This window comes from Protomyctophum parallelum, assembly GCF_964188405.1.
Source record: "Protomyctophum parallelum genome assembly, chromosome: 14".
Lineage (NCBI taxonomy): Eukaryota > Metazoa > Chordata > Actinopteri > Myctophiformes > Myctophidae > Protomyctophum > Protomyctophum parallelum.
The window spans coordinates 7,986,278-8,009,813 of NC_139709.1; the positions used below are offsets into that span (position 1 = coordinate 7,986,278).

Here is a 23,536-nt window from a genome sequence, read left to right on the forward strand (position 1 = left end):
AATTTCAAGGACCCCCAGTTTTACATGCATTTTTAGGCTACGGACCCCCATTTTCTATTCTAACTCTGGGACCCCAATTTATATTGTAAAATCATCAATGTCAATTTAACTCTGGGAGTGTACAAATGCAACCAAATGGACACCGTTTGGTTCCAATTGTACTCTCAGAGTTACAGACCCATAAGGGTCCATTTGGTTCCAAACTATCATTTAGCTGGGTACCCCCTGGAACTCCCTCAAGGACCCCTGGGGGTTCCCGGACCCCACTTTGGGAACCACTGTTGTACACAATAGCTGTTTATTAGGGGTGTAACGATACATTTTAACAGCGATACGATACGTATCACGATACAATACATGGACCTGGACGATATTGGTTCATTATGGCATATACTTGTGGATAGTGCAGGTTTTTTAAGGGAAATATTTATTATTGTGGATATAAATAAGTAAACTGATGATCTGGCAAATAGATTGTAAACATTGTATTTTGAACACATGGACAAACCCACGCCTTGACATGAACACAGAGAATACACACATTTATCGACAGACCAATTTTAGCTATATGGAATGGAAAAGTAATTCAACCCATCTTTTTCTTTTTCTTCTTAAAATTGCTAAATACAATGCACAAGTACTTAGCATTGATTAAATTGATACCGATTATTTACATTGCAAGGCGATATGATACAAAGTAAAAAAATACGGTATTTGCCGTTTACATTTCGATATACGGTACTTAGATTTTTTAGTACGTATATCATTACACCCCTACCGTCTATGCCATGGTGTATAGAAAACCATGCATGAATAAGTGAGCATGATACGCACGCACACACACACACACACACACACAAAACAGGCTGACACAACAACGCAAATGCATTATCAATAATATTAATACATTTATTTATTTAAAGGACAGCTGTAGTTTAGCAGCTCATACCGAACATCCATGATGGTCAAAGCATGAGGAAAAAAAAACACGTTTCCTACGACACGAGAAAAGAGTTGTACCACGTTAGATCCTTGAAAGGCTCCTCGTGAAGTCTCTGAGAAGCCAACGTCACAGACAGGATCCTAAAGAAAGGCTCCTCATGAAGTCTCTGAGAAGCCAACGTCACAGGATCCTAAAGAAAGGCTCCTCATGAAGTCTCTGTGAAGCCAACGTCACAGGATCCTAAAGAAAGGCTCCTCATGAAGTCTCTGAGAAGCCAACGTCACAGACAGGATCCTAAAGAAAGGCTCCTCATGAAGTCTCTGAGAAGCCAACGTCACAGGATCCTAAAGAAAGGCTCCTCATGAAGTCTCTGTGAAGCCAACGTCACAGGATCCTAAAGAAAGGCTCCTCATGAAGTCTCTGAGAAGCCAACGTCACAGACAGGATCCTAAAGAAAGGCTCCTCGTGAAGTCTCTGAGAAGCCAACGTCACAGACAGGATCCTAAAGAAAGGCTCCTCATGAAGTCTCTGAGAAGCCAACGTCACAGACAGGATCCTAAAGAAAGTGGCTCATGAATGGCAAAATAACACCCTTATGAAGTCTCAAAAGGGCGATTCATATACTTCGTTGCACACCACTGAAAACAGCCAATCTTAAAAAGCTCACAATGCGGCACATTGTGAGCTTGTAGTTGTAGATTGGGTGTTTTGTTTGGGATAACGTAGGCTTTATTGATGATGAAAGGCAGGTAGCCGGTGTACTCTCAGCTCTCCGTCAGTATAGCAGAGCTGCTCAGCCGTAGAGGTCGTGCAGGCGTAGCAGAAACTGCCCAAGCCCACGGTACTCTTCTCCTCAGTGCCTCTTCTGTGACATCCAGACTCGTGCCATCACTCTCCCGTTCACTTCCCCTCTCCTCCTTCTCCTCCTCCTCCTCCTAACCCTAACCCTAACCCTAACCCTAACCCTAACCCTCCTCCTCCTCCTCCTTCGCTCCTGGCTGCCGGCGAGGTGACAGAGATGTGATAAGGTCTCAGGTCCTCCTGCGATAAATTTTGACAGGACATTTTTATTTTAGTCATAGTCTTTTGAATACAACTTAATTCAGTTTTAGTCATACATTTGTCATCTGAAATGTTTTAGTGTTAGTCTAGTCTCTAGTAAAGATCATGCTATTTTAGTCGACTAAATCTACAGTTGATTTAGTCGACTAAAATGTAATTTGGCGGACCTTGATGTCGTCATAATGGCTGGTCTTACACTTGGTTGCATGCTGAAAATAGTCGATCTACAAGCTCACGACACAATGTGAAGAAAAAAAACATTTGTTTTTATTTAGTTTTCCTCAGTGAAAAAAGGTAGTCGACGAACATTTTTTCATCATAGTCTTAGTCAACAAAATCAACACTACTGTACCTGCGACACGTAGTCGGGGGCCTGGCTCATGAGGTCGTGACCCCGGAAGGACTTGGGGAAGGCGATGACGTCTCGGATGCTGGGGGCCCCCACCAGGATGGAAACCAGGCGGTCAAGGCCTTAAAATGGATGGTTGACAGTCAGTAAGGGAGCTATCGTGAGAAATAGTATATATATATATAATATAGTATATTATTATTTCCATTACATGCATGCAGTTAAGATAAGATACAATTTGTTATTGATATATTTGCTGTAAGGCCGAAATCTCGTATGTTCAAACTGTTATTTTTCAGGATATGGAAAGAACCTTATCCGTGATCCAATCCACCACTTTTCATCTGGCATCCCTGTTTTGGGCATTAAATTATCAGTTACCGTGTGGGGGTCCCCAAGGGGTCCCTCTTCTGTACTGTACCGTCACTGTACTGTGCTCACCACTTAAAAATAAAGTTTAAAATAGAGCATATATATGTACATCCAATATGGATTGGAGATATGAGGTTTCTTCCCCGAAAGCGACAATATATTCCCATATCAGTTATTCATACGAGGTAATGAAGCATCTGGTAAACCTTTTGACAAATTAACTAATACAGACTTACAAGGTATTTTGTTTGTTACTTCACATTGTATTTACACTAACGTATCTATGTTTCCTGGGCAGCACTTATTCGCTCATAAAATGCATTATGTCCATGTAATGCCTTGTGCTTTGCCTACCGAGAGCAATTCCTCCATGTGGGGGCGCCCCTGAGTCAAGAGCTTCTAGTAAGTGTGAGAGGAGAGAGGGGTCCTCCTGTAAAACAAGCACACAAAAGTGTCACATTAGCTTTCACTGGCATTCGAACAATTCAGAAATATCTTAATGATTTTTTTAGGTCAATGGGCTATATGCACACAAAATACTGTAACTCTTCCTACTTTCGGACCGATTCCCTACTTCCTTCACGTGTGTTATTGTTGATACTAATTAATGCTCTTTTCCATTAATTGTGCAGTGGTTCTCAAACATTAAATGTCAAGGACCCCCATAACACTGAGAGTTAAGGCTCATTCATAGTCTGAATTTTCGGTGGTGAGGTGACCACCGGAGCTGAAATAACGTTGAGCGGTGGTGAGTAAAAACAGAGAGAAGGGCTGGGGCAGAGTTTTTGGTTCTTAGTCCATGAGCCAGAGCTCCAAAATTGGAACATTAATTATAAATTGAGTGGGCAAAACCACTGAAACTTCACCATGAAACTTCCCCAATTGAGTACTTACACGGAGACAATGATTTATTGTATTACAAATGTTAAAATATGTAAATGAGGCATTATGTAGAAAAATATGAAAAATAATATGAAAAAGCTACTACTGTGGAAGGGTTATCATGTATTAATTTATGTGTATTGATCCTATAAACAATTTAATATAGGTCTAGTTTTTCCCACCAATTTTGGAGCTCTGGCTCATGGACTAAGAACCAAAAAGAATTGAACCGGTTCCCATTGGGAACCAACCGGTGGAAAGGGGGTCTTTGAGACCCACTGGGGTAGCAGAGTGTTTCCAGTGAGCCAACATGCACAATAGCAGCACCCTGACTCTGTTTGACAGAGCCTCCATTAGTGTCATTGGCAACACCTGTGAAAGAAGTAGGGAAGGGGCCCAAGTAATTTCCAAAAGTGTTTACATAGAGCCATTTAGAATTCTCCAATGCATCTTTTCGCTGACCTTGAGGATGTCCTGGAGGACGTAGAGCTGTTCGGAGGCCTTGTGGATGCGGATAGACCCTCCTCCGACCTCACAGCCATTCAACACCAGGTCGTAGTGCTGGCCACGCACCTGGACATGAGCGAGCACACACACACACACACACACACACACACACACACACACACACACACACACACACACACACACACACACACACACACACACACACACACACACACACACACACACACACACACACACACACACACACACACACACACACACACACACACACACACACACACACACACACACACACACACACACACACACACACACACACACACACACAGGGGTTTAGTTATTTTTATTTTGAAAAGCTTGGGACATGGTTTGCACCTTCGGCCAGATTATCGATGGTGATGGTTTATAATAGCATTCCGGGGGTGGAAGTGGCTCAGGAGGTAGAGCGGCCACTTGGGAACCTGTTCGATCCCAGGCTGCCCCAGAGTTAGTGTCGAAGTGGTCTCGCGTAGCCAGACAACTATTCCGAATCTATATAGAGTCTGGAACTACAGCTCCTGAATGCTATATAGAGTCTGGAACTACAGCTCCTGAATGCTATATAGAGTCTGGAACTACAGCTCCTGAATGCTATATAGAGTCTGGAACTACACCTCCTGAATGCTATATAGAGTCTGGAACTACAGCTCCTGAATGCTATATATAGAGTCTGGAACTACACCTCCTGAATGCTATATAGTCTGGAACTACACCTCTCATTAGAAGGCGGGTGTAAGTGCCATCCAACCGTTTCTCTTGTTTCTTTGAAAGTGTCCATGTCTCGGAGCCATAGAGTAGAATTGGCTAAACGCCGTCCTAAATATTTTTACTTTTAACATCTTACTAAGCTGGGATGACCAGATCTTATGCATGTCATTGCAGGCTGACCAGGCCATACCCTTCCTAGTTTGAAAGTCCTTTTGGGAAGAAGATATATATGAACCCAAATACATGTACCGGTAGTCATCAACCTGTTTCAGAGGAGTGTTGTTAAGTGTTTTTAATTTTTATAATGTGGCATAGTGGCATACGCCCAAGTTCATAGTCACGCTGGAATGATGAATGCCGAAAGTTGCAGTGATTCGTACGCCCAAAAATGGGCGTGCACCGCATTGAAAAATGAGGGCCTAAAGGTGGTTGCACACTGGGTGCGTTTTTCGGAAAAACCGATGGAGAAACGCAGCTAAAAATCAGAAAAACGCGCTCAGTGTGTGGGGACCTTAAGTGTGCGTCATCACCTTGTGCGGCTGTGTGTAGAGTAGCGGTGCGTCATCGGGGACCGGAGCGGTGAACGGGTGGTGGGCCGACTCCAGCTGCTCCGGCTCGTCCTCTTTGGGCAGGAACAGCGGGAAGTCCACCACCCACAGGAAGTGGAACGACGTGGGGTCGCGGACCGGAACCCCGCCTGACTCCAGGAGCTCCGCGCACTGCAGGCGCAGCTTGCCCAACAAGGGCCGCTGCATGGGAGCAGAAAGGGTGAGGTGAGGGGAAAGAGGAACAGGAGGAAGGAGGAACATTCATAGAGGGAAGAGGAGAACCATCTTACTCCCCTGTTCTACTGTTAACCCATCAAGTTTCTGTCAGTCGTTTTTTGATTTTTTCTAAAATAGCAGACCTACAAGCTCATAGCGCTCCACTCGGTGGCGCGCTATGAGTTTGTAGATCTGCTATTTTTCAATAGCTAAAGCATAACATAGTGCTAACACCAAAAAGGGTTCCCGCCCAAAATGGGTTAATAATAGTGTCAGCTACTGTAGGATAAAGGGGTGATTAATGTCTCTTTTCGACTACAAACTAAGTGAACTGTAACCGTGCCGTTTGATGTATTTCATGGGTTCTGGATTTGTTTCCATGGTTTCAGATATGATTCTCAGAACCTGCCCAGCTCAGGAGCTACAGTAGTGCTAACTGCTAACCCATTCTGGGAACCCGGAACTCAGATCTTGTGCTTCCAAATTTTAAATAGGGTCTTATTATTACTCAGTCTTGCATACCGGAAAATAGCCCATGCATACCACAGTGTCCACTCCAGTGTACATACCACAGTGTCCAGTGTACTGGCTGATATTAGCAGCAGGTCCCCTGGTTTGGCTCCAGTGCTTGTTAGCAGATTCTCTGTGGCTGTGATGGACAGCAGCTTACTGAGGGCAGACTTCAGTGTCCCGTCTGCCTTCACCAGCACTGTGCTCAACTCCTACACACACACACACACACACACACACACACACACACACACACACACACACACACACACACACACACTCACAGATATAATGTGGTAGAGTAAGTATCCAACGATAGACATTATTAACCTTTCTAAACAAAATATGTTGTATTACTGTGAAGTTAACCTAACGTTGCTACTACAGGGAAAACATGCACATGTACATAATGATTCTTTTTTTGTACTCTTTGTTTGCTCTATTTTTGCACTTTATATTAAATCCCTTTGTTTGCTGTGTTTTGCTGCAGTATGTCTGCCGTTTGATTGTCTTCACTAAAGCCAAACAAAAATAAGACCTACTATTATGTACCTGCTATACACAAGATGTAACAATAACGTGCGACCTTGAACCTACCTGACCAAACTGAGTCTTAGCCACTTGCTTCAGCATCTCCAGATCTTTGCCTTTGAAATGTTTCTGGAAGTGAAACAGAAGAGACACCATTTAGCATATCAGTCCTTTTTATCTCATAACGTTCTTGTTAAAACATCCGTCTATCCCATGGGTTTTCAACAGGTGGTCCGTGGACCACTGGTGGTCCGTGAAGGTGTTGCATGTGGTCCCTGACCATGCATTTAGTAATGTAGGAAAGTGAAGATTCATATTTGAATTTATTGTATTTTTATTTATTTTTTTTTATTTTTGCGGCTTACGCCTTTTATTGATTTTTGAAGGGACAGATAGTAGGCTGACAGGAAACGGGAGAGAGATGGGGGGATGACATGCAGTAAAGGCCGTGTCGGGTCCGGGAGTCGAACCCGCGGCACACTGCGACTGGATTACCAGTCCGGTGCCCAGACCGTTACGCTACGGCCTGGGCCTGAATTTATTGTATTGACCACAAGTTGAGAAACAATGCAGTAAATAATCTGGTGACAATGATGACGCATCGATGTTGTCAGTTACTGGGAAGACAGATGTCAAGAACTTCCACAGAAAAGTGAGTTAGAATCTCAAGCGAAACCTTTATAAGGAAATGTGCCCATAATGAATCGCAAGTCTCTGCTTACTGAGTCATAGAATAAGTTACAATGAACAGCAACATGAGTTTAATATGGAAGGTTAATTTCTTTCCCCCACACCACGACCATATCCCCCCTCCCAACACAACAATGGTCCCCAGGTTGATTCTCAGTCAGGGTGGTGGTCCCTGGTTCATACTCAGTTGAAAACCCCTGGTCTATCCAAACGTATTATTGACTGTTTTCGATGTGGCACCCGCATCGAGGCACACATATGAATTACCAGTAAAACGCCTGAGGGCGAGAAGCGACCTCGCCCTGAAGGGTGAGGTCGTGTGCACCGGCCATATATGGAGTGTATCTTGAGTGTACAGGGTGGGATGAGGTCAGATCAAGTTATGGAATGTCAGCTCCATATATGGAGATCTGAGGGTGGCAGCAGGGGGCAGTTTAATGTACAGGGTTTGATGAGGGCCCAGGTAGGGCCTTAATTTCCGTCGCTTTTCCGTCACTATGACCTGGGCACCTGAGCTTGTCTAGGGTGACCAGGGGGCTGATGATGTCACGATAATCCGGAAGCTTGACTGGGGTGAGCGATGGGGATTTGAGTTAGGAGACGTCACAGAGTGACGTGGATTGTGGGTTAGGTGTCAAAAACCCGAGGTTTCGTAGTTAACTGTGACCTCTGGTCGCAAGCAATTATGACAGCACTATTATATTGCTATCATTATGGCTGAACAGCGTTCATGTAACTATCTAATGCAGTGGTTTTCAACCAGTGGTCCGGGGACCACTAGTGGTCCTTGAAGGGGATCCAGGTGGTCCCCAGCTGAATGATGGAGTTGGTAACCAAATGGACCCTTATAGATCTGTATCTCTTGAGAGCGTAAAATGAAACCAAATGGACCCCTCAACAGTTACATTATTGTTAAATATCTGCGTTACTTTAATTTAGGCTACAAGAAGTCTACACAATGCAACGTTTGCCTGTTATCTCTCCTAATGTGGTACCATTAGGAGAGATAACAGGCAAACGTTGAATCATTAAATCAGTACAGCATGGAATTCTGGACAAAATATTCTTTAGTTTTGGGTCAGAGAGGCTAAATGTCATCAAATGGTGGTCTGAGGCTCAAATACCCAATAAATAATGGGCTTTGATATGAAAAGGGTTGAGAACCCAGTGATGCAAATAGCCTGCATCCTGCATCCTTAGACTCACTAAATTGAGAAAGGATGCAATCATGTCACCCTCCGGGGGTCCTGGGATGCAATACTGTACTCCAACGTCGTTGAAGTAGGACTCATAAAATGTCCCTGGGACCCATCTATTAGACCACCCCTGGGTCCCAGGACCCATTACATTGAAAACGTATTTACTTCACTGCGAACCACTGATGCAATGTAATGTAATGCAATGTAATGCATTGCAGAATAACAGTGTTCAATGTTATAGGACATGGTACATGTTTCTACCGTACCGATCCATCAGGGACACGGATGGCCTGGATGGAGCCTCCTGGTTGGCTGAGAGCCCATTTGAGGAACTCTATCTCTGTGCTCTGGAACACATGGCTGATGTCCATCAGCTGCATGGACAGAGAGAGAGAGAGAGAGAGAGAGACAGATAGAGAGAGGCAGAGGGACATACAGAAAATAATATAAACATGGAGTCATAGTAATGTGTATGAATGTTGGCTATTGGCTCCCATGAAGTCATGGCCTCCCGTGACTAAACCACATGCACCCTAGCATGCGTATTCTTGGTGGATTGCAATGTATTTCTCTCTCTCTGATAAACGTGCGCGCACGCACACACCTTCATGTCGAATCTCGTGTCAGGCTTGTCCACGCCATAGTCCCTCATGGCCGCTGCGTACGTCATGGTCTGGAAGGGAGTGCTGAGGGGATGTTTGTCTGAAGGCCAGGAGGACTGCAACAGGCCCTCCACCAGGGTCATGATTTCCGACTGCTTCACAAATGACATCTCTATGTCCACCTTGGGAGAACCGGGGAAGGGAAAAGCTAAAAAACACATCATACGTGGGGCGGCGGTGGCTCAGGCGTAGAGTGCCTGGATGGTAACCGTAAGGTTGCCAGTTCGAACCTGTAACCTGAGTTACTGTCGAAGTGTCCTTGAGCAAGACACTAAACCCCTAATTGCTCCCGATGTGCTAGTTGGTGCCTTGCATGGTTTCCGCTGCCATCGGTGTATGAATGTGTGTGAATGGGTGAATGTAATGCACAATCTCTGTAAAGCGCCTTGGATAAAGGCGCTATATAAATGCACCATTTACCATTTACGTTCAGGTCACATGATGAAACACAATGCTGTCGAAAAGAAGTGGTAGGCAGAGGAGATAAGGTATGAGTGTGATGGGTGGGAGAGCTGGGTCAAATGAGAGTTTTGTAGGATGTGTCCGTGAAAACCTTGCACGGCTCTACACAGACACCACACCACCACACACACATTCATCTCCCTCTCCCTTTTCCCTCTCTTCTACCTGTGTGAACTCTGGCTGTCTGTCCGGCTTGGAACCCTCATCTCGATAACACCGAGCCAACTGGAAGTACCTGCCACAATGAAAATTGCAAGAAGGAGATAAGTAGATGGCCATAAAGTGTGCAACCGTGCGTTGTGTGCTTGTGTGTGTGTGTGTGTGTGTGTGTGTGTGTGTGTGTGTGTGTACCCACCTGTCTATCCCAGCCACCATGAGCAGCTGTTTAAACTGCTGCGGGCTCTGTGTCAGTGAGTAGAAGCGACCAGGCTCTCTGGACGGTACCAAAAATTCCTTGGCTCCCTGAAGCACACATTCATAGACTGAGTATTCAAATAATACCACATTGCATGCCATTTGGTTGGTAAAAGCTGCATTAATGAAATGGTTTTAGAATGAGGAAACCCACCCCTGGCGTCCTTTTGAACAAGGTAGGAGTTCCCACATCCACGAAACCTTTCGGTAAGACAAAAATACATTTAGAATTAGGATTTTCATTTGTTACTTGCAAACTGTCCATTCACAAACGATAATGCAAATGTTTTATTATCCCATTGTCATCCACACATAAGAGCTGGGCCAGTGTTCACATGGTTTTCCATAGCTCTTCGTACCATGTGTATTGCAAAGGTATTCTCTCATCTTCATCTCCAGCTGAGACCTAAGTCTGAGGTTGTACTGCATCTGGGTGGAGCGCAGGTCCAGGTAACGATACTGCATCCGCAAAGACTCCGATTTCTGCACAGAAAGTAATGATGCTGAGAAAGAGTGGGCACGTTGATGTAAAATTGGATATTTTTCCTAAAATAGTACAAAATACAATATTTGGAAAATGCTAAGTAATAATTTACAATTTAGGCATTTAGCAGACTTAATGCAAAGTATACATGATTAGAACATGATTGAAGTTCACTGAACACATTTTGACAATTAAGGCCTACCATTTATACAATTGCTACAAAACCTGTATATCCACTAATTTTGGTCATAAACAATAAGTACAAGTATTAAGTCTGATAATAATGTACCGTGCATGTTCACATCATGTATACTTTACAATATTCAATACATTTTTTTTAAATATCTTATTGTTTTAACATTTTAGACAGAATAGCAGATTTTACATCTAGGTGCCCACTCTTCATCAGTGCCCATTCTTCTTATATGCCTGTTAATTACATTAGTAGGACATACTATCGGTTCAATATATCCAGTGACAAAAACACATTGCATGGTAATAGCAACTTGTTATAGAAGTATTTTTATATGATATCAATAATGAGTAGGCATATAGTCCACCAACCGACACCTACTTTGACAGAGTCTTTGATTTCAAAAGGCAGCTTCCTGCAGACATTAAGAACCTCCACACTGTCAGCCCGAACTTCAATTGCTCCTGTAGGCATCCCCTATCATTTAGAGGACACAGGACATTTAGAGGACATTTAGAGGACACAGGACATTTAGAGGACACAGGACATCCCCTATCATTTAGAGGACATGGGACATTTAGAACAGTATAGCTGATAGAATTTTTTTTGCACACATGCACACACCTCATTTTCCTGTCCATCCGGTCTCCGTCTGACTGTCCCTGTAACCTTGACCACAGACTCCAACGTGAGGTTACACAGTGTGGTTTTCACCTCGGTCTGGAGAGGAAAACAAAACAAGATGCACACACCGACTGGATAAAAAACAAACTATACATGAGTGTTGTTTTAGTTGTTTTCAACCAGTGGTCCGGTGACCACCAGAGGTTCCAGGTGGTCCCCAGCAATATGATGGAGAGTTGGTACCCAAATGCAACCTTATAGATCTTTAACTCTTGAGTTGTTATTTTGATTAGCGTTAGCCTGTTATCTCTCCTAATGGTACATCAATACAGCATGGAATTGTGGACACAATCTTAACGCCAACACAATTTTCTAAGTTTTGGGTCTGATATGATATGTCTCATCAAATGGGGGTCCGTGGCTCAAATGGCAAAACAATAATGGGCCTTGTCGCCTTTATATGAAAAAAGGTTGTTTAAGTTGACAAAAACAATGTTTGATAGGCCAAGTCCTAATATGGGATTTATGAAACAGTGTGAAAGCAACTCCTACTAGCGTTGTGTTTCATAAACAATTATCACAATATGATGTTTTGCTAGCCATACGACCAACCAGTCGATCTGCCATACCAGCTCCTATGGAATATGGAATCCATGTGTCAACCATGTGTCAACCATGGGTTTAATCCATTCCGGGCGGGAACCCCTTTTGGTGTTTGAACCTATGAACTTGTAGGTCTGCTATTTTGGAAAAATCGTGAAAATGTACCTCAAATCTTTGAATATATATTCTCTTAGAGTTTCATTTTTTAACTCAAATCTTTGCTTTTGGTGGGGTCCCTGGAACAACATATTTTCAGATGGGGGTCGGCGGCATATTACATATAATTTTTTGGGTACTTGACATGAAATATTGAGAACCACTGTTATAGAAACATCTGTTTTTTCAGAAAAAAATATTTGTATAAAATTTCGGCGTCAGGCCTAAATGGGTTAAAGATGATTCAAAATATAGATCATTTATGATGATTGCATAGTGTTGTGTTTCAATGTCTTCACAGCACACTCACCTCGTCCTGTGGAATGAGAACCTGTGTCAAGCCACTGAAATCGCGCAGGATGACAAACAGGTCTTGTCTGGTTGGGACAAAAAAGTGAATTGTTAAATAAAAATACAAATAATAACCGGCTACTGCCTGGACAACCACAAAGGAAAATCACCAAGTGAATTTCCTTCCTCTTTTTAATTTGAAAATGCATAGAAAATAGAATAGTATTCTCTGCAATATTTGAATACCTGAGGTACTGGACCCAGCCACACAGGACGACAGTTTCTCCTAAATGTTCCGATCTGAGTTCCCCACAGGTGTGAGTCCTCCATGACAGACTACTGGGACCTGGACAAACAATATGTAGGTATTTACACAACTTAAATAGTAGTCTGACACTACCAAAATGAGACACCGACCACTGTGGTTAAATAGTCAACAAAAAAAGCACAAAAAGTACTCTATTTGCACAGCACAAATCCTCAATGCGAAGTAGTAGTATTTCCAACATGTATTACTCGAGTTAATTTTGAAAAAAAATTATACATGTTTTAAGTAAGAAATCAATGTACTTTTCCCACCACCACTGTCAATTTTAGTAGTGGATGGGTGGGAGGTAGTACTGTAGTAGCAGTAGTACAAACGATAGGAGTTACACTCTCCACTCCCCAGACAGCTACATTAACAGTCAGTATACTTTACAATACCTGTGAACGAGGATGCAAACCGCTCGTTTGTCCTGATGTTTGTCTCACTAGTCTCAACCAGCAGACTTCGACTGACAGCCGACACGCAACAGCATCGGTGTGTGCGCGCGTGCACTCTACACGCCGCCGCGCGCACGGCTCTGTGCAGCAGCAGCAGGGCTCTGGTAGTCATCATGGTCAGTCAGTCAGTCAGTCAGTCACCAGCCAGGAAGGAACTACCATGTAACCTTCATAATAAATAACAACAACACGTACACATATATAGCTGAATTAAGCTTAATGTTTCCCGGCAAGTCAGTCCATGTGGTAGAGCTTTGTATAATGTGATTAGAGTCGTTTCATACCGCATAACTCAATCAATGGAGGCTAACATCAGTTGCATCTTGCACATTTTAAGACTAGTGTAAAAAGATCTCGCATGGACTACAGTGGTGCTTGTTTATTCGATGCTTTATTGGCGGTTGGCAAACCGGTTTAGAGGTATCTTACCGCCACCGTCTGGATTGGAGTAGAGTGTGGATGATGTCGGTATCCTGCAGGCTTTGTTTTCAGTATGTTTTTGGGCTTTAGAGAAGAGCTGATCCTTTTATACAATAGCCTGCCCTACTGTTGTCGATGTCATCCTGATGTCAGAGTGATGCAGTGGTGAAAAGTAACTTTACTTGCGTATTTCCAATTTACAATATTTTACTTTTACTCCACTACATCTCAGAGACAAATAAGCCTATTGTACTTTTACTATACACTACATTAATTTGAAAACTTTAGTTATAGTTACTTGTAACATGATTATTATTACAATACATTAACCACAATTACCACATCGGGCCATTTGAAAATACAGTCATGGACATGTGTTACTGGTGGTGAGGTGACCACTGATAATGCTTGCTTCGGCTAGGTGGAGTCCGAGGGCTCCATTTTCGTCACCACTAAATTACTACTATTAATTTGAGTCGGACATTCAATATTTAGTCAAACAAAATGTAACACAACAAAAGTGGAGCTACTGTAAAATAAAATGTCTGTTGTGGAACATTCGGTTGTTGTGGCATTCCAAAGACTTTTGTTTCCATATCCATAGTGAGTTCATGTGTCAGTTTCATCACGTGTATTTTGTCACTGATTCACTCTGGGGAATATTGAAGTAATATTGCAATATTCCCCAGAGAGAATCAGTCCAGGAAGTAGTCTTAGTAGTAGTTTTTTTTTTACTATTTTGCAAAACATTTTTGAATAGTTAAAATGGCAAGTCTACAAACTCACAACGTGAGTTGAACTATTCAAAAATGTTTTTGATATAGTCCTGAACTGACACATGAACTCACTATGGATATGGAAACAAAAGTATTTGGAATGCCACAACAGAGTGTTCCACGACAACATTCGGCACTATACAGAATTACCCAGTCTCCATAACATCTACACCACTCACTGTATGAAAAAAGCCCATAACATCATGGAAGACACCAGCCACCCCGCAAATACCCTGTTCAAACTACTCCCTTCCAAAAAACGCTACCAGAGCATCAAATCTCGTACCACCCGTCTCAGTAACAGTTTTTACCCCCAGGCAGTCAGGCTGCTGAACAGCTGACATTGAACTGTATTGCACTTCACTTCACTTGCACTTTTCTTTTCCTGTTTTTTGTCTTTTTCTTGCACTATAGATGTTTGTTTATGTCCTGTGTATGTAAGACTGAGAGTGCTCTGAGCAAAATAATTTTCATTCATGTATACTCTGTATCTATACACAAATTACACATGACAAATAAACCTGAACCTGAACAGACATTTTCTTTTACACTTTGTGTTGTGTTACATTTTGACTAAATATTTAATGTCCGACTCAAATTAATAGTAGAGTTCTGAATATGGATGGAAAATGTACCACATCATCTCCACAATGTAACTCTCAGAGTGTATAATTTACTGTGCACATGCCAGTTAGACAAGATACTTTGAAAGAAGTTTGATTAATTACTGTACACCACATCCACTTTGAGAAGCCATTGATTGACATGCTTAGAGTCTATGAATATCTAATAGGCCTATCTATCTATTTGTCTATATATTTATTATCTGCTGGTTTTAAGCAACACAATAGAACGGTACCTCCCCTCCCTGGCCACAGGGTGGAGCTGTGGAGCTGAACTTCGGAGTGAGTGAGGCAAACACATCATTTGCATATTGATAAAATATTTTAATCCGTTGGTTTTTCTCTCATTGCAGTTTTTGACAAAGTTAATATTTCTGATTAAATTACAGACAACACCAAAAGCATCCATCGCTCCCCCAAATAAATATACAAACAAATGTGGAAATAGCCTACACTGAAAGACCCCAAACCTTATTGTTAATGACTTTAGTTTCATTCACATTTGAATATGTCATAGTATGCATATTGATATTTGATAGTGTATGTTGTATTTAAAGCAGCACTATGTAACTTTTTTTTAAAGAATAAAATCTAATGTTGTTCAATCTGTAGTGTAGCCTATAATACATTCAATTGGGGTGGTTATATGTTTGTCTCCCTGCTCTTCTAAAACATTTAGATTGTGATTCTTGTCTAAGGTCATGTCTCACTGTCTTGAATGTGGGGGGAAAAGAGGAAAGTTACAGTGAGATTTAAAAGTCATGCTGTTTTATGTTCTACTCTGCAAAAGTCTTACATCGTTTATTGTTCGTGCAAATGCCCAGGTTGACAACATGAACCCTGTGCGACGGCGAAGAGAAAACTGACACTATGCAACATGAAGCAACAATTTGTTATTTTACACTTCCATGTACAGTAGGTAGGTGTGTAATAGGCTACATTTGTATCTTTACATCTCTGTTGGGTGTTTGGGCCTATAGCTTGTTGTGTCAGGAAATTGCAAACAAAGAATAAAAGTAAAAAAAAAACGTCAGAAATATGTGTGTGTTATGAGCTTGGCATCTGCCCTGTCCTGTTTGCCCTTCTCTTGTCGTGTACCTGTATAGTATACTATACAGCATATGCACCTCGTTCTACACCCCAGACAAGAGAGTCTAGACTACAAAACATGATAAGCCTATATAGAAGGTCATCTCACACGTTGCAGTCATTACTTATTGCAGGACAATACGTAGACTTGCTAGATTTTAATTCACATAGTGAATTTGCACTTTTATGAATCACAGGATACAACAAACAAAGACATCACAGTACTCTGTGTGTGTGTGTGTGTGTGTGTGTGTGTGTGTGAGAGACACTGTGACAGTGACACCCTCGGGCCAGTTCAATGATTGACAGAGACAGCCCACAGTAGCAGCTGAGTCTAAACACAGAGGTACAGAGGTGACTACTAATAATATATAGCCTACACATGGAGATATGTGACATTCACATTTAATACTGGTAGATTATACTAGTAGTAGTTTACTCTGCATTCTGATTTCTGTCACTGTTAACAAACACTGACAAATCCATATGCTGTAGCAGCAGGATTTAATGCCCCCAGAAGCTTTCCCATATTCACTATGCCTACAGTGCCATTGGCTCCGCTCTGCTTGACCTTCTCTGTGGGAGCAATGTGACACCTCTGAGGCCCAGGGGACACGTAGTAAGAAGGATGAGAACACATGTTTCAGATGCTGGACAGAGGCAAGGCGGTGTGTGTGTGTGTGGGACAGGGAGAGGAGAGGGTAACAGTGACTAGGTGAGTAATAGGGCAAAGTCAGAGAGCGAGGGGGGCAGCTAGAGGAATTTGGGGGCTGGGAGGGTGACAGGGAATGGCTACAGTTACGCGAGACTAGGGGAGGGACATTGCAGTTGAGGCAGCAACTGTTTTACTTTGGAGTCTGGAGCAGAGGGAGCTCAACGAACGCCAGACATTATTGTGCAAACCGTCTGCAGAAGTGGAAAGGAAGCTGTGATCATCTGTGATTTTCACTCGCCACCACAGGAAGGACCAGCTTAGTTGGGAACCCACCAGATGAATTCAGAGAAGACCGGTGAACTTAATTCTGCATTCTGAAACTTCAAGATAAACTCACATGTTGGTCCCAAATATCGAGAATGAACTGCAACTGACTGCTTAAGGTTATTAGTTGCAGTGGATTGGAATCAGAAAGAGAACACCATGAGTTATAACTTGTAACTCAGCCGCAAGCAAAATCTAATCTGGATCTTGAATACCAGCTTTACCTGCCCGACTGCTTTCGGTTATTGCAGAAAACACCACCTTTGAAAAGTGCAAATGAAGGGAAACAACTAAACCAGGTCCTCGACTGTTGCCAAAGCAGGTCGGCTGCATTCAGAAGAATAGGCCTACATGTGTGTTTCTGGACTTATTACATAAAGATGGATTGAGACCTTAATTGTGCCGAGACATTGGAAGGAGAGATATCTACTGGATTCAGGAACGATTGCTTGCGATTTAACTGCTGGTGTCTGTGGAACACTAGAAGCCGTCTGCCATTTCATTCAGGACATGCATACTCTACTCAAAAGGATCTGATCTAGGAGCTTAACACATAGCAGCAGCGGTCTACACAGCCAATATAGTCTGGATGCATATTTTCCAAGGATAAGTTTGGGGTCTGTTGGAATCCTTCTCCGACTAATTCTACCTTCTGTGTCAACAGCGTTCTACAGTGGATTACAGCCTCTTATCACACGAAGCAGGGTGACCTTATCACTCGAAACAGGGTGTCTGCTAAACTGAACGTGAGGTCAAAACCTATAACATACACTGCTGCATTCGGAGTCTGCAGCAGTCTATTTTTGATCAACTCTGTCATCATCATCATAGACGCAAATATGAATTTAGCCCTGATCCAAAAAGTGTGGCTGCAGCTCCAGATGTTCCTGAACTCTGTGCTGGTGGTCCTGACAGACATAGCGGCTGCATTCCTCGGAAGTTCAGTGTTCAAGCGGCACTTCCACCTCATCCTGTCGGTGGTGCTGGTCGCCGGCCCGGCCCTCAGTTTCTGGGTCTCCCAGTTCAGTGTCTTCGCCAAGCCGACCCACTTCCTCTACAGGTGAGAATAATATAGCCTATACTTCCAGTTGTGGGAAAAGTTAACTATAAGTGCATTTACTCAAGTACTGTAATTAGAATACAATTTTGAGAGTATGGCCATTTTTAATACATTATACTTCTACGACATCACAGAGACAAATGTCCAGTGGTGTAAAAGTAACTAAGTACATTTACTTACAGTAAGTACCGTACTTAAGTACAGTTTTGAGATATTTGTACTTTACTTGAGTATGTCAAATGTATTTGACAACTTTAGCTTTGTAGATTTTGCTTATTATTACAAAACATACATTAACCACTTCAGCCCTATACATTTCTGCCTTTTGAAAATAACCGATCTACAAGCTCACAATGTGTCGCGATGCATCGCATTGTGAGTTTTGTAGATCTGACTATCTTCAAAAGATTTTTTGCTATTTTCAAATGGTTCCATTTTACACTCTCAATAGTTAAATTATTGTTAAATTTTAACATCTGCATTACTTATGTTAATTTACAAGAAGTCTACACCATTAAAGAATGTAGAAGAATTATTATTCTTTAGTTTTGGGTCTGCAAGGCCCTGCAAAGTATATTTTGACAGAGCATTTCTAGTGTGGTATTGTATTGCTAGTTTTACTTCCACCACGGCATGCCTACGTCCTATTAACGTCCTGCTCAAGGCAAACAGCATGCGATTTGATGGAGTCAGGCGTGAGCCCTTTTGTGACAGTGCTGGTCACGTACTTGCCAGCGCCACCAGAAAGACATGTTGAGAGTTGTAATTCTCATGCGTACGGTATTCATTTCACAGTCAAGTGACAGCTGAGGTTACGTAACGTAGCATGTGCTGAGTCATGCCCTGTTCACATACTTAAGATTCCACGCAACTCAGAACCGCGGCTTCTTCAATTCACGAATAGTCTAACCTGGCTAGTCATATGGGGCATTTTGTATAATTGAGTGATGCAATGAAATGATATAACTGATATTTGTTTTGTTTAAATTGTAGGGAACATAAAGAGAGGGATATCTTATCTACTCATGACCCATACAAATCACACCCGTGTGAACTGAGCGGTGCAACTATATGTACTGGAATTAGTGCTAAGATTCGTAGGCCTACTGTACAGGAGAAGACACCCCCACTCAAGATTGTGAACACCCTCCTCCCTGGCGTGTGTGTGTGTCCCATTCAGGACAGGAGCACAGTTGTTGAATTAAGCAGGAGGGTTGTAAAGACCCCTCCTTAATTAATACTCAATAGGGGTCAATACTAGGTCATGCTCAGACAGACAGACACACAGACACACACACACACACACACACACACACACACACACACACACACACACACACACACACACACACACAGAGTTATTTATCTGTGTCTTGTGTCCTCCCTCCAGGTTGTTCCTGCGCTCTGGCTGGGGCTGGACCTGCGTCTTTGTCGGCTCGTTCGTCTTCCTGCTGTCCTTCTCCGTCCGCCACTCCGTTTCCCTCACACTCCGTCACCTCTCGCGGCTCGCGCTGGCCGGAAGTCTTCTGCTCGGCTTCCGGAAACTTCTGGCTCTCCTGGACAACGCCACGGGAAGCTGCTACGAACGTTTAGCCGCCGAGGGGGGCCAGGACGCCGCGCTGAGCGGACAGCCTCTTCTGCTGCTGAGGGAGGGGGAGACCAAGTCGGCGTGCGTCGGGGCCGGGATGCTCTGGAGGGGGTACGAAGTATCGGAAGACGTCTTCCTCCTCTGCCTGTGCTGCCTCCTGTTGGCCGAGGAAACGGCCGTGTTCGGCCCTTACCTGAGCCTGGGCGGCCGTCCCGGCGGCCCTCTCCGCATCCTGTTCCTGTTCTGCGTGCTCCTGCTGTGGCTGTGGGTTTTCCTGCTGCTCTGTCTCCTGGCCTACTTCCCTCAGTTCCCCACGCAGCTGATAGGCGGCGCTCTGGGGTGCCTCAGCTGGAGGGCTCTGTACCAGGGATGGTACCAGCTGGATCCCAACTGGTACTGCCCCGGGCAGCCAGGACTCGGACTGCTCGACGCCAAGTCCAGTGCCACGGCGAGAGAGAACGGTCACTCGACGTGAACAGACTGCGAACATGGATACAATGGATGATGGTGGCATTTTAAAGACATTTGCAGGACTATGAATCCATTTGCTGCATTGGTGTAGTACAAATTACACCATTTCTGGTACACATTGCCTTAAACAGGTCAATATGAGCAATGTAATGTTGTTAACATAGGGGTCAGTTACTTTGAACAGCTGTACATGGATAGGGTGAGCTTACCAACCAGTGCACTATACTATTTGTTTAACATTGTATGCCAATGTAGCAAATGTTTTCTTTAAGGGCCACTTCACCCCTTTTGCAACCAGATCTTATTTTAATGATGTTTGGGAGAAAATAAACACTTTCCTGGGGGGTTTTATGTGGGTAATATGTGTTTTTAGATATTTTAGACAGTATTTAAAAGTGTCCATGGGCTCCATGATGTCATGGACACTGGGCTCACTTATTTCCTGGATTACATCTAGATTACATGTCTCAGTAAAACAGCCCTCCCCCTATCCACAAGGGACTAAAGCATTATGGGAATTGTAGTCCAGGAAGGAAGTGAGCCCAGTGTCAATGACATCATGGCGCCCGCATGGACACTTTGAAATACTAAAATATCTAAAAACACATATTACCCATGTAATAAAAAACCCTGGGATCATTAAAATAAGATCTGGTTGCAAAAGGGGTAAAGTGGCCCTTTTATCCTAAAACTGAGCTGGATCCTGGTTTTCTCTGACTTTCATATTGGGGCCCAGAGTGGCCTGCAGGTCTGTTTCTGGTCAGCCTCCACGAGAGGAATGTTACACATCAGGCTCCAAACCAGGACAAAAGAGTTGAGTTTTGGCGGGTGCTAGCCCCTCCTATATACAGGTTTAATGTTTGTTTTTCCTTAGACAAACATTTAAAACACCATTGACAATGGACAGAGTTTAATGTTAGTTTTGTCCTCGATGTTGTAACTTTACACAGTGATTTTTTCATGGATAGACAGTTTGGTTTTATTATCGTCTGTGTTATATAATAAAATATGCAACATGTGCACCATGCCACTCAGGCACTCACTTAAATAATAATTAATTGCATTTTTATGGCGCTTTTCTATGCACTACGTGCCTACTCAAAGCGCTTACAATGGTTCATTCATTCATTCATACATTGGGAGGTGAAGCGGCGAACAGTCGACGCCAGCGTCCTCACTTCCCACCCCCAATCCAACCCTTGATGCTGAGTGTCAAGCAGGGAGGCACTGGGTCCCCTTTTTAGAGTCTTTGGTATGAGGCCTTCAAGCACACAAATCCTAGCGATGCTGTGAGCTTGTAGATCGGCTATTTAGTTATGCAACACCAGCATGCAACCAAGCATAATGTAAGGGACATGCTTTTCACACTTCATCACTTCCAGTTTAACTTGTTTATCCTGCGAGTTCCCTCCCGATTTGGTCAAATTTGCATACAGACATGACAATGCATGTTGTGTGTAGAGGTGGAATGACAAGGAGACCACTGTTACTGGAAAAAAACACTGCTATAGCTATGATCATAAGAGGCATTTAACACTTATTTTAACAAACATATCACACTGCACCTTCAAGGGTGACCTGACAGAATTGTATAAAAGACGGCAATTGATTATCCATCTTAATGAACTGGGTAGTCTATGGAATTTTCTCTCCGACCTGTTTTATTGGTAAAATACCTCCAGAGTTCCAGACAAGAGTATATACAAAATATCAGGCAAAAGACAAAAGTACAATGACTTTATACTGCATCTGATGCATCCAAATAACAGCAAACGCACACAATGCTCAGCACAGAGGCTGCTTCAGTGATGTCCTGCAGGTGGTGTCAGTTCATCTAATAATATAGAAAAGGGAATAGTTTTCTGCATGGAAAAGTGATAAATTACTTTTCTTTTTGGGGCATTCAGTGCTTTCAGCTGAAACACCATACATAGGAGGATAAATAAACAAAAGATGAGTATGAACACAAATATTCCTCCAAAACAAAATGAAAATAAAACACAATTAAAAACGCAAATCACGTGCATACTCATTTTAGCCACACTTCCGCCCAATGAAGGCATGGTCCTGTGTGACGTCCGTTCTATTCAGACATGACTCACTTCAGTTGTTAATTCGACTGTCACCAGTTTAAAATGTTTCTTTAAAGTATGGCTTCAGCAAGCAGAAGAGTTACTCCGTTTAGCTGGTGTCATTCTTTGTGCTAGTTTAGTATGTATCAAGTATTGGAACAGTGAAATAGCATACCTTATTTAAAGCTACAGCCTGTCAGATGAATGCATTTTATAATGCCAGATTCGGAACTCGTTCGCTTGAATGGGAGACCAAACATCTACAACTCTTCCGAGACTTAACCCCCTACACCAGTTGACAAATATTTGTAAGATGTGGATTACAACTTTTTACTTACATCATCACTGGCTGTGATATGGATTTATGCGAAGGCCAGCTTGAAAATGTATTTTTATTTCATATTCACTGTTTTATGCAAAGTGCACTGAAGGTGTTTCGACAGCCCAAAAAGAGGCTCAACTTTAGTATACTGCTACTGTCCCAATACCTGTAATAACTGTAGGCTTATCTTCAGTCTTCGCCATGTATTCAGTATAAACATACCAATTATACTGCTTAGTGAACCTCAACTGAATGCGAGCACGATAAACAACATTCATATAGCATGTATATATCTGTGAACACTTACACGTTATTATTTTAAAAATAATCTGCCGATCTGTGTGCAGTTTTAGGCATTGTCTGGCCCCAATGGCATTGACAGCAACTCCACTATCTCAATATGTTAACACTGCTTGCTACTGGACAATGTATTAGCCTGTTGAATTTCTTGGATAAATAAAATATGACGACACTTGTTCTATTGGACTGGGTATTGAAAGAAAGCTACAGACAGGATATTTCCCTGTAGCCTTATATATTGCAGTGAGGCGAGTTCATTTGGGCCAAAAACAATGAGAACGTAGTATTGAAATGTAGAACTAAAATGTCATTTTCTTGGGTACTTTTCTTGGCACATAGATTATCCAAACTTAACCATTAGCTCTATATACTCTTTTGTACTACAGATAGCAGGAATACCCGATCTGCAAGCTCACAACATGCTGTGAACGTGTATATCTGTTATTTTTGCTTTGATACATTTGTTTAAAAAAAAAATAATTAGACAGTACCTTGCAACATCAAACTAATGACTCACAGAAACTGCAGTAAAAATAGCCAGTGTGTCACTGTGACACTTAACAGTCACAGTGGTCCTTAAAGTGGGGTCCGGGAACGCAGAGGGGTCCTTGAGGGAAGGGAATCCAGGGGGTCCTCAGATAAATGTGTTAACGTAGCATCACAAT

At 42.7% G+C, this 23,536-nt stretch overlaps 2 protein-coding genes across 2 annotated transcripts; one reads left to right on the top strand and one right to left on the bottom strand.

Annotated features, from left to right (window-relative positions):
• Positions 1 to 1,843: 1,843 nt before the first annotated feature.
• On the bottom strand, positions 1,844 to 13,477 carry dars2 (aspartyl-tRNA synthetase 2, mitochondrial; the record flags this gene model as incomplete). The annotated part of the gene is made up of 18 exons (XM_083781981.1): positions 13,112 to 13,477; positions 12,653 to 12,752; positions 12,426 to 12,492; positions 11,357 to 11,452; positions 11,114 to 11,209; positions 10,415 to 10,538; positions 10,210 to 10,256; positions 9,997 to 10,103; positions 9,807 to 9,876; positions 9,122 to 9,301; positions 8,784 to 8,891; positions 6,695 to 6,757; positions 6,157 to 6,309; positions 5,354 to 5,572; positions 4,071 to 4,181; positions 3,081 to 3,156; positions 2,358 to 2,476; positions 1,844 to 1,984 (listed from the first exon to the last, which is right to left on the bottom strand). The coding sequence occupies exons 1-18, from the start codon at positions 13,284 to 13,286 to the stop codon at positions 1,844 to 1,846; spliced, it is 2,052 nt and encodes a 683-aa protein (XP_083638107.1). The 5' UTR covers positions 13,287 to 13,477.
• Positions 13,478 to 16,889: 3,412 nt separating this feature from the next.
• fitm1l (fat storage inducing transmembrane protein 1, like) lies at positions 16,890 to 23,047 on the top strand. The gene is made up of 2 exons (XM_083782495.1): positions 16,890 to 18,118; positions 19,509 to 23,047. The coding sequence occupies exons 1-2, from the start codon at positions 17,898 to 17,900 to the stop codon at positions 20,179 to 20,181; spliced, it is 894 nt and encodes a 297-aa protein (XP_083638621.1). The 5' UTR covers positions 16,890 to 17,897; the 3' UTR covers positions 20,182 to 23,047.
• The last annotated feature ends 489 nt before the right edge of the window (positions 23,048 to 23,536 follow it).